Below are 12,210 nucleotides of genomic sequence, written 5' to 3'. Positions count from 1 at the left end.
GCATATTTCACTGGGATGTTTTCTGTCAGTAAAGCTTAAGACAACGTTGCTTGCACATCCTAAAATATCTTCTCATCTTAAGTTCTAGACCTAAGGGAGGGCTCAGGCATAAGCTGTTTTTGGCATTAGAAACAGGTTATTCAGGTTATTGGCAACTTTTCTATAAATCAAGGTATGACCAAACTGGAGGAAAAAAAAAAAAAAAAACTCTCCTGACTTCAAGACTATAAAAAGTATTGGGGAAACAATTGGAGAAAAAAAAAAAATGACAGCCATTTTCTTTTCCCAATTATTTGTTCCCAGGATACAGTTCTGTCCAGATTGCCTGAAACTAGCTTCAGATCAAAGAGTCATGGTTTTCTTGGATCATGGCTTGCATCTCCCACGCAGGCTTTTATTATGGAAAGGATGGTGCAGAGCTTAATCTCAAAATGCCATTGTAATATGGAGAATGCAACACAGCAGTAGTCACAGTCCCAGACTGTCTCCCAGCCTTCATCATTTAATAGTCATTTTCCGGGCTGGGCATGGTGGCTCACACCTCGAATCCCAGCACTTTGGGAGGCTGAGGCAGGCGGATCACCTGAGATCGGGAGTTTGAGACCAGCGTGACCAACAGGGTGAAACCCCATCTCTACTAAAAACACAAAATTAGCCAAGCATGGTGGCACATGCCTGTAATTCCAGCTACTCAAGAGGATTAGGCAGGAGAATCGCTTGAACCCTGGAGGCAGAAATTGCAGTGAGACAAGATCGTGCCATTGCACTCCAGCCTGGGCAACAAGTGTGAAACTCTGTCTCAAAAAAAAAAGAAAGAAAGAAAAAAGTTTAGTATTCATATTCTTAGCATCTTCTAATTAATACAAAGTAATCTTTTGTTTACTGAAAGGAGTCATTCTAAACCAAATTATCTTCACTATCTGAACCTAATTATAGCCAGTGTGATTTTAATGTTGTCCTTTCTACAGCAAGATAATGTCCATGATAATCATTACAAAATGTATTATACAATATGTAACAATGAATGAGGTTTTAAAAACCTAAATGTCTGTATAGGCCTGGACATACATATATCATCATCATCACCATCATCAATACATCAGAGCACCACACAGTACAGTTTCCTGGAGTAAGAGCACATTTTACTTATGGTTCTTACATTTTTCCTAGCATCTGCTACTCCATCATTGTAAACATACTTACAATCGATATATTTTCAACATTTAATTTCTACAGTTACTTTTTTGGTTGCTTCTATCATTGAAAGTATGGCAATTGTAAAACCTAATAAAGAGGTATTATTGATAGTTTTTAAATATCTTTTCAATTATAGTCTCTATAGCTTACCATTTATAGACTATTGTATTCAAAATTGAAATATCATTAGCAAGCATAATTTTACCACTTGCTGGTCTTAAGATTATGTATTACATACATTTTTAGTTACTTTAAGTTATTTTATTTTAAAAGTTCAACCTAGAACTATACACAAATACAAACATGTCTAAAATTTATGCAAATATGTGACATTCTCTTATAAATTTCCTTTATGTTCTTATCCTTAGGGAATTAATTGGTTGTATTAGTTTTCTCTGATGTGGCATAGGGTATTCATGATATGACAAAAGTATATCATTACACATGGGCACACACACAGAGACCCTGTGTCAAGGTGTGATTTGGATCCTATAAAGTAAAAATATAAGCATCATTATGGACGCAGGGATAATTGTTCAGCTTCTTCTTATAAATCCAATTGATTTTGCACTTATCCTACAAAGGTACGATAGCTTGAATTCCTACCTGGAGTCCTAATGAGAGAATGCCCTTTTACTTTAAAAGCCATATATATGTATATATATATATATAGTTATGAGATTATATGCTTTAAATATTTTTAGCTCTTAATGTCTTTCATTTAGTGTTATAAAAATATTCCACCTACTTCAGCTTGGAGTAGGCATTAGGTTCTAATGGTATTTAGAACTATTTCCAAATACTACTGGTTTTTTTTTTCTCACATATGAATGGAATCATACATTTGCCCGCACATATAAAATTAATACATGTTGCATTATATATTCATTTATATCAAGTCACAAATATTGCCTTGTTACTAGCAAATATTAAAATGACAATGACACTTTTTTAAAAATCCAATATTACATTGACTGACTTTATGAATAAATTATTCCTTTATAGGCAATTCTAGGGAAATTTTGTGATGCCCAATTATACCTTAAAAGAATCTGAGTGACACACAGATGCTAAAATACATCTTCAATGTTTTCTCATTAATTCCCCTGGAATTTAGAAAAATCTGGAAAAGTCTACAACACTGAAGGTTTCACTCTTTTTAGGTGGCACTTAAGATGCCACGATAGTCTCACAGCAGTCTGTCTCAGCTTGCCATTTTCCAAAATTAGGACAAATGAGTGATTTGAGGGAAAAATAGTTGATGCCAACAAGATGAAGAAATTGACCTGCTATTTCTGCTATACAAGGAAAATCCAACCTGTTAGTAGGAGAGAAGAAAAGTGACCCAAAAAGAAGAGGAGAAAAGACACCAACATTTTCATTTTCATGGCCCTCTTATGGGCCTTCATTCTGAGGTCCCTCATGCCCAAGGTGTTGAGCTGCAAATTCCTGATATGTCTCATCAAGGGCAAAATTAAAAGAAGCAGTGAGGTCAGGGATGGAAGAAAGGGAATTAAGTAGATCAAACTGACAGGAATCCAGAAGTTACAATATTGAGTTTTATTTATATCTAAAGACCAAGTTGAGTTTCTTTCATATGTCATGTAGATGTTAATCCATAGGTCACTAAGTCCACCTGTTAATGCAAGGTTGAAAACAGTAAGAACAAAGACCCCAGTGGGAGTACAAGTAGCACTCTGCTAATTCTCCATCGCAGCCATATGAAGCAAGGGTGGGAGAAATTGGCTATTTTAAAGAAGTAAAAAACACTAAGGCAGCAAGCCAAGTAACTAAGTGATTGTTCAGTGCCCCAAAAATACAAATAAATTTTATTAGTTTATTGAAGGCATACAGATGTGGCCATAATGCTATTACAAATGAATCAAATAGTATTGTCCAAAGTCGACTGACTCTGGAGATAGCAAGGCTGGTGAGGATGCAGTTGGCTGGTAAGATCTTTTGACTCCTCACCCAGTCAATGCAGTCAACTAGCACAATGAACCCATTCCCTAGAATTCAGATTGTGAATTCTCCCATCATCACTACCAGAAAGGTGTTTTCAATTCCAGATGCAATTTCTGTAGTAGCAAATCCAGAAACATAATACTATGTTTCACTGATAACTTTGCTGTCAAAAGGTTGCAGAATAATATCTAACTTGATTATCAGATTAAATTTAAAATGTTCAAAGTAACTCAAAATGGTCTTCTGTTTGATAACATGTCATTTATCTTCACAAAAGATCTGTTTTTTTAGTATTCATCTCAGTATTGGGCCTGAAATATGTGCCAGGAGATCCAGTCTCACATATCTTAATTTAAAAAAATAGCATTATTTTCATTCAGCTACTGGCTTCCAAATTAAATAGTGGATGTAGTAAATGTGCCCACTCATCATCAGCACTGGCAGCAATTTCCAACTTGTGAGGACACCTAGAAGGGTGAAGTCAAGTACACAAATATCAAACAGATTTCTTCACACTAATTTATAATTTCCTCTTCAACTGAAAGTCAATACCATTTGGATTTGAATATCTTAATTTTAAAAGAATTATCAAAAAATAACCTCTAAATATATGTGTTATTCATTGGTTTCATTAAATAAACTACATCATATTTCAGTTCTACTTTGGATGAATTAAGTGTAATAAAAAGAAGAAGCATCAAAAAGCTCACAGGGTAGTGAAAAAAAAAGCAACATTAAATGTGCTTTTACTATTAAATGTGACCAAAGTTTGATCAAAATGCAATTATAACAAAGCGGAGGGTATTATAAAATCCATGGTCAATAACTAATTTTAATTTCATGAAGACAATGACAGTTGGCTTGGGTCCTAAAGCTTTTAGGATTTCTTGAAGAAATAGATTAAAAAGGGAGATGATTTTACAAAAGTATGTAAAAGAATATTCAAAGAAACCAAAATTATTCCTCTATCTGAGCTATTTTACTGAACTTTTGAGCTTGGTTTCCAATGCTTTCCTGGCTATTTGATTCTGAATAAGCTCTTATCAACTGAAATGAGTTTTAAAAAGAAAAAAGATGGAAAATAGCAAAAGAAATGTAAGATGGAAAATAGAAGGGAGATTCTCCTTTCCATTAATTGTTCCTTTGGTAAAATTCTTTGTCTCATAAAAATGTATTCACAATAAAATATATTTTAAATTATTATGTATTTGAATATTTTGTAACTCTAATACAATGGTTTTTAACCTTGACTGCACATTGGAATTAACTTGGGAGCTTTAAAAAGTTGTATTGAATGCCTGTGGGCCACCCGCATGGATTTTTTTTTTTTTTTTTTTTTTTTTTTTTTTTTTTTTTTTTTTTTTTTTTTTTTTTTTTTTTTGTCTGGAGTACATTGCTGACACTCACTGAGAGGATCTTGATGTATGTCACAGTGCCTCCCAAACCCAGGCAAAAGTCTTTCTACCCAAAAGCTACAAATCTATGATTCTCCAAGGACAGGACAGATTTTGTATGCCTTGTTCTCTGGCAATGTGTTTCTCATTCAGCCAGTTTTGACTCTGACTGGAAAATTGGCCACCAACTCCCTTAACAACCACATAAGGGACTTTCTTGTTGTTCATTTGTCTATTTCCAATTCGTAGAACATAAAGGGCCTGAAAAATAGGTCTTCCATAACTATTTCTTTTTTTTTTTATTGCATTTTAGATTTTGGGGTACATGTGAAGAACATGTAAGATTGTTGCATAGGTATACACGTGGCAGTGTGATTTGCTGCCTTCCTCCCCCTCACCTATATCTGGCATTTTTCCCCATGCCATCCCCCCCCAACTCCCCACCCCCCGCTGTCCCTCCCCTATTTCCCTCCAACAGACCCCAGTGTGTAGTGCTCCCCTCCCTGTGTCCATGTGTTCTCATTGTTCAACACCCATCTATGAGTGAGAACATGCAGTGTTTGAATGAATTAGTGCTTAGTTGGTGGTCTCACTAACAGCACGCAAAAGGAGAAAATGAAAAAGCCTTGACTGTGAAACAAGTATTAGAGCAAGGAAAGAAAGGAACACCTTAAAATTAGAGAAAATGTTACATTCATATATGAGTTTATGAAAGATTTTTGTTCTACTCTTGAAAAATCCAACAATCCTCTGTAATCTTTCCAGTTCAATCAAGAAATCATACAGGATCAAAAGGAACATCCTGAACTGGCACCCAAGATGGGGGAGGCTTGGTACTTTTCTTCATGAAAAGGAACTATTTCTGGCCCAGGCAGTTGAAGATGTTTAGAAAACTAGATTTCATGACACAAGAAGCAAGATAGCCCTAGAGATCACCGATGTTTTCAGAAATGCTCTGCAAGTCAGATAAAGGCTAATTGAGAAGACGACTCCATTGATAGGTGTGATTTAGCCATGACAAACACAGAAAACAAGTCAGTCAGAAGACAATGATTAAAGAACACTTCAGTTTGTAGTTACACTGAAGTAACTAAATATAAAAGATGAAATAACAAGTATAAAAACCACAAGTTCCATATACTATGAGTTGTATTCAAAGTCCAAGTTAATAATCACAATTTTTTAAAAGTACATAATTACAGATCCATCTCAGCTCCAGGGTTGAACTGCCTTTAAATACTTCATTCTTCAAATGATTGTGTTATACCTGATAAAGAAAGTAGTATTATATGTAGAAACATAAGATATATTGTTACAAAAAAAATTGGGCAGATAATTAAATTTATGTCTATATAAGGTAACAATTTAAAATTATTAGTCTAAGCTTATAATGATGACTATAATTTAAATCAGAAAAAGTATGAACATTGATTTCCTTATTTATCAGTATAAAGAATGGCATTACCACCAAAGAATCATGAAAAACACATTCAGAAGTACATTTTGGCCTAATTCAAATAAAACATTGAGTTCTGGAATGGTGTCGAGTAAGATACTAACGAGCTTATATGAGAGTAAATAAAGGTGATTCAACCGAAGATGTTATGTGCTGCTATTATTAACCCTACCTTTCCTGGCTTCAATCCTACAGTCTCCTTGAACTCTTTCTATTTCCTCTCTGTGTCTGTGACATCTCCACTGAAATAACCTACCTGGGTTTTACTTTTGCTCCTTTTTATTGCCTCTCCCATGCGCCTAGCCCACATTTTTAGGGCACTCAGGGGTCTCACAGCTGCCAGCAGCACCCCTCTAAGAGGGCATGGTTATCCCTGGGAGCCCGCTCCACTAAGAGAAAAAGGTTATCCCTGGGAACGCAGTATACCTGTGACACTCCCTCTGTCCTGTCATTAGCAAGCTTTGTCACTTACCTAGGAACAAAAAATTAGCCTCCTGGTTCTTTGCTATCACAGCTTGTTATTTTTATACATTGAACTGAGCAACAACTCCTTTGACAGTCACTACACTGAAGTTGTGGTGTTTGTATTTTTTAAATTTGAAGAGGCCTTCAGTGTTTCTTTGGCTGAACCCTAACCCAAAATGCAATCAACTGGGGCTAGGGCCACAGCTTGAAGGGACAGAGATTGCATGTTTCACACATGGAGGACATATGCTCAGCTGAATCGCCACCATCCATAAATGTTCCTTTCATGTCTCCTTGAAAATTTTGGTTTCACTGAGCATATATACCCCTTTCATTTTCAAAACTGAGGGCTGCAGATTTTTCTACAAAATCTTTAGAGGGAAACATCCCCACTGGCTCTTCCTCATGACAAACCTAAGACAGGGCCAGTGTCTTGGGTTTACACCAGTCCCCACATTGGCAAGCATTAGAGTCTCATGCTCAAAATAAGAGTGACTGTGCATTTTTGTAATCTGCTGAAGCTGCATATATATTGATTACTTTTAAAAAGGAAAACTCAAAAAGCTGTGAAATGAGCTCTGTATACAAGGAGACAAAGAGTTGACTATTTATGTTTCTCAAATTCATCAAACCTTTCAGATCAACTTTTTCTTGTGAAGGTTGGTCTTAGGGTCCTTAGTAGGCAATGGTTACTTTAGACAAAGTATCATCCCATTTCTAGAATGAAAGAAAAATGACTGTGCAAATATACAAACACCCCCGAATATAACTATTGGATACTAGGCTTAGTACCTGGCTGAGAAAATAATCTGTAAAACAAACTTCCATGACACGTGTTTACCTGTATAACAAACCTACACATGTACCCCGAAACTAAAATAAAAGATTTTAAACAGCCCCTAAAGCATGACCTTGGCTGAAAGAAGATGCGGTCTAATCAAGGTTTTGCTAGAAAAAGCCACCTCTAAAGAGATAGCAGATAAACCACCTGAGGCAATGAGGAAATTGGTGCTCCTCTTTCTTGGATATCAGTATAGGCATGGGTTTCTACTTGATGTACACATTCAGTACGGTTTCAGAAAACATGCCTTGGTATACTTAATTTATGTCTTATTTGCCTTCCGAACTAAAGCTATGGGTTGGAGATAAGCCAATTTCAGCTGTAGAAAACAGATTATTTGTTCCTCTCCTATACATTACCCAACTGTATTAATTGAAATAACCCCAGTCATTACACCCAGACTCTTGAAATGAACATTTACATGACAAGTGAGAGGGGGACTATAAAAATGAGTGATAATTTTCCTCTTTCCCCAACAGCTGGCTGCCAGGGCAGGTCATATTCGTGTCAGTCTTTCTCCATTTTGCATGGGGCTGGCACTGCATGTGGCAGTGTATGTGTTGGGCATGGCTCTTGGATCCTGGTTTGGTGTTACTAAATTCCCACAAAGGCCTTGTTTGGGAGAAATTGGAGGTGAAGAGCTTGCTCCCATTTGCCATTCAAATATGCAGATTACTAGCCAGGCACAGTGGCTCATGCCTTTAATCCTAACACTTTGGAAGGCTAAGGCGGGTGGATCACCTGAGGTTAGGAGTTCAAGATCAGCCTGGCTAACATGACGAAACCCCTTCTCTACTGAAAATACAAAACTTAGCTAGGCATGGTGGCATGCACCTGTAATCCCAGCTAATGAGGAGGCTGAGGCAGGAGAATCACTTGAATCCTGGGGGTGGAGGTTGCCATGAGCCAAGATCGCCCCACTGCACTCCAGCCTGGATGACAGAGCAAGACTTCATCTCAAAAAAAAAAAAAAAAATCAGATTGCAATACATCAGTTGCAATAACCAGAATATGTCCTGGGCTGTTTTTACCAGTTTTTTGTTTTGCTTTTATTGTGGAGAATAGGTCCCTGCTCCTGTAGTCCCATCCTCCTGGTTTTGCTACCTACTAAGTGTAAGACATGTGTTACTCTAAGACGTATATTAATTTACCACTAAGGTTGCTCATGAGTTTGATCAATTGCTTACCAAAAAAAGCTTACTGACACGAAAATACAAATAGTTTTTTGGGTTATGTTGTAAAGAGTACAAGGTTAAGTCATTTGTATAAAAGACTATCTATAAAATAAACTCAATATCTAAGTCTAAACTATATTCAGCTAGATTTGCACATTACCTTTTTTCAAGGCAAGAAAAGTATAATTATAATTATAATCTTTGAGAAAATACTAAGTTAGTGATCAAAATAATATGTGTGCATTTTATTTTGTAAGATGCAAATTACTAAAAAATAGATGCAACATTATCATTAAAACTATCATCATTGTTATCGATACATGATACCATATAGCACAGATGTACTTACAAATTCATTTTATATAAAAAGGGAGGGGGGAGTATTAATAATTCTAACATCCTTTCCAGCTCCAGGGCACAGTTGTAGAGTGGCGCCCTCACCTGTAGTTTCATCAAGTTTAATTTACAAGCATGTATTTATCAGTATTTAATAGTACATTTCTGTTTTTGTACTCTAACACAACATAAAGAATATATCGAAATGAATTCTAAAAAGAAATCTTTGTTAAAATTTTCATTATATACCTTCTGTACAATACTTTATGCCATCATATTCAAAACGTTTTAGTAAATTTTCCCACCCATATCCTTATTTACAATTTATAGTTACCTTACTGAATCTTAGATTATCATGATCACAGCAGCACTATGTATTCATATGCTTGTCTAAAATTTACAGTAAACATACAACATTCTGCAAACAATACCACTTTGCTTTCTGTGCCTTCCTGGTTGACATTGTTTCTATTTTTTCCTCTAAGAACTCCAGTGATCAGATTGCAATACAGTGCATGTCACATAAACAAACACAAACACAATCATCCTCAAAACGTGATTATGATCTTTTTGTAGTAGCAATATGTGTATAATTGTGAATTAAGAGATAAACATCTATAATTTTAGTTATATTACACAACATGGTAGAAATATTGATTTCTGCCTCTCTGAAAATGCATATTGCATGTCTGAGATTATAGTAAAATTATCATGTGCCTGGAAACATCCAAATGTTTATTATTTGAGGCTTTAAATTAAGATCAGCATTAAATCATGTGTTTCCAAGTTCCATCTAAAGATAATTTATTTTATTTCCCGCTAAAAATATTGCTTTTCTCACATAATCATTGTATTCCCTTGTTATCAACAAGACATCTAATAACAAAATTATACCACTTTTTTTTGTTTTAAAAAAATGCTTGGGGCCTGGCACAGTGGCTCATGCCTGTAATCTCAGCACTTTGGGAAGCCAAGGTGGGTGGATCACCTGAGGTTGAGGTCAGGAGTTTGAGACCAGTCTGACCAATATGGTGTAACCCTGTCTCTACTAAAAATACAAAATTACCAAGGCATGGTGGTGTGTGCCTGTAGTTCCAGCTGCTCAGGCGGCTGAGACAGGAGAATTGCTTGAACCTGGGAGGTGGAGGTGGCAGTAGTGAGCCAAGGTAATACCACTGCGCTTTTTAGCCTCATGACAGAGTGAGAGTCTGTCTAAAAAAAAAAATGCTTGGCTTTTAAGCTACGAAGCTATATTTTTCCTACTATGACTTTAGTTTTTAATTAGATTTTCTATCAACATTGTATATATCGTTTATCCATTCAAGTTTATAATCTATCTTGCTTTCTAAAGAATCACATACCTTTTTCTCCAAAAGTTGAGATTACCTATCGTTTGCATATAAAATTAAATAATTTAGATTTTTCGAAATAATATTTGAGACTAAAATACTGCTTGCCAATGCACCAAACAAAAATGATTACTTCTAAGATGGTATCGACTGGCAATGTGTGAATTGTCATCAAAAGCAGCCTGGTAGGGGAAAATTTCAGTTATGTCCCAAAATACTTAGAGAAACCCAGTAGGAAAAAAGAAAACAGTGGAAGTGATCCCCAAATCGTCATGATTGAGTTATTCTCTTAGAAAAGTTTCCAGAAAGTCTGTCTATAAAGGTGAAGGGTTTGGTCCTTTTATGTGGCTTCTAAGATGCCAGAGTAGCCTCACAGCTGTCTGTCGCAGCTTGCTGTTTCCCAGAATGAGAATAAATGAGTGACATGAGGGAAAGACATTTAAGGGTAACATGATGAACTTTAAGTACCTGTTATTCCATGATACAAAAACTATCCAGCTTGCCATTTGTGAGGAAAAAAAATGAAACATGAAGAGGAAAAGGAAAGACATCACCATTTTCATGGCTGTCCTGTGGGCCTCTGTGCTGGAGTCTCTAGGGCCCAAGGAGCTGAGCTTCATATTTCTAGTGTGTCTCACCAAGGACAGAAATAAGAAAAGCAATGAGGCCAGGCACAGAAAAAAGGGGATCAAACTGGCCAAGCTAAGAAGAATGTTTATCATAGAGAGTTTATCATAGAGAGTTTTATTTTCATCTAAATATAAAGTCAGATTACTTTCACCTGTTACATTCAGTGTGATATCAGTAAACATGTATACCAATAAACACTCAAAAATCAGTAAGAACAAAGACAGCGTAAGAAGCATAACAATCACTCTGTTCATTCTCCACCTCAGCCAGAGGAAAAGGGAGTGGGGGAAGTGGGCTATCTTAAAGAAATAGAAAACGCTTAGGCAGGTGGCAAGCCAGGTTGTCAAGTGATTAATCAGGTACAAAAGCATACCAGCAGGTTTTCCTATTCCATATGTGGTATATAAATATGGATTAAGTCCAATTAGACATGAATTAAACAGCATCACCAACAGTTGAACAATTGTGGAGCTAGCCAAGCAGGTGAGGATGAAGTCAGCTGAGAAGACCTTTAGCTTCTTGATCCCATCAGAGCAGTTTACCAGTCCAATGAACACATTCCCCAGCATGCCGATGATGAATTCCACTATTGTCACAATCAGAAAGATGTTATCCAATTCGGTGGCCATTTCCAGAGAAAACAAAATCCAAGTTAATAATACTTTGCATCACTAATAAACCTACAATCAAGCCATTGCAGAATAGCATTCGTTTCTGACACTTATCTTCACTGCTTTAATTTCACTTCCAGTCTTAATCAAAACCTTCTGCTGTTGGATACAGTCTCATATGCTTCAGTAAGTCTTTGCCTGTTTTTACTGTAATTCTGATCTTAATCCCAAAAGATCTATTAAGGAATGCAGTCTCACATACCTTCACTGAAGTGTTTTCATTTCTTTGAAAGAGCTACCGAATTCTAAACCAAACAGTTTCTGTGTCCATTTATCATTGGCATGGGCTGAAACTTTCCACTTGTGGTAATGATTAAAAGGTTAAAGTCAAGTATGTTAACAAGCAAATATAAGCCAGATTCCCCACTATCTCTGATTGGACATTTCTGCTCACCTGAAATAATACACCACTTGGATCCAAATATCTTTATTGTTTTTCATAGGAAGCTCTAGAAATAATTTACATATTTTTGTTATTATTCAATGAATATATTTTACAAGTGCCTTCTATGTGTCTGACTGTATGCAAATGCAATATATTTACCACAAAAAAAGCATTTATATTTATCACAAAAAAGCATTAACAAGTTTATAAAATACTGAAAACAAAAAAAAAGCAATGAGACAGAATCAAAAATAAAATACACTATCAAAGCAGAATGGGAAACTACAAACACTACTGTGGGGGAGCAAAAGGAGGTGACATTTGCCTTGGATCTGGAAAATATTTA

General features: G+C 35.9%; 1 protein-coding gene across 1 annotated transcript; it reads right to left on the bottom strand.

Annotated features, from left to right (window-relative positions):
• Window positions 1-9,983: 9,983 nt before the first annotated feature.
• On the bottom strand, window positions 9,984-11,437 carry TAS2R42 (taste 2 receptor member 42). Its single transcript, XM_017518153.2, has one exon. It carries the CDS (start codon window positions 11,435-11,437, stop codon window positions 10,493-10,495), a length of 945 nt encoding a protein of 314 aa, XP_017373642.1. The 3' UTR covers window positions 9,984-10,492.
• Window positions 11,438-12,210: the final 773 nt, after the last annotated feature.

The sequence above is a fragment of the Cebus imitator genome, unplaced genomic scaffold (genome assembly GCF_001604975.1).
Source record: "Cebus imitator isolate Cc_AM_T3 unplaced genomic scaffold, Cebus_imitator-1.0 Scaffold660, whole genome shotgun sequence".
Lineage (NCBI taxonomy): Eukaryota > Metazoa > Chordata > Mammalia > Primates > Cebidae > Cebus > Cebus imitator.
The sequence above is the reverse complement of the archived record's forward strand: the minus strand, read 5'-3'. Positions and strand labels throughout refer to the sequence as shown.

What these genes read in the sequence shown, in the direction of transcription:
- TAS2R42 (XM_017518153.2), bottom strand. Translation starts at nt 11,437, where the DNA reads ATGGCCACCGAATTGGATAACATCTTTCTGATTGTGACAATAGTGGAA.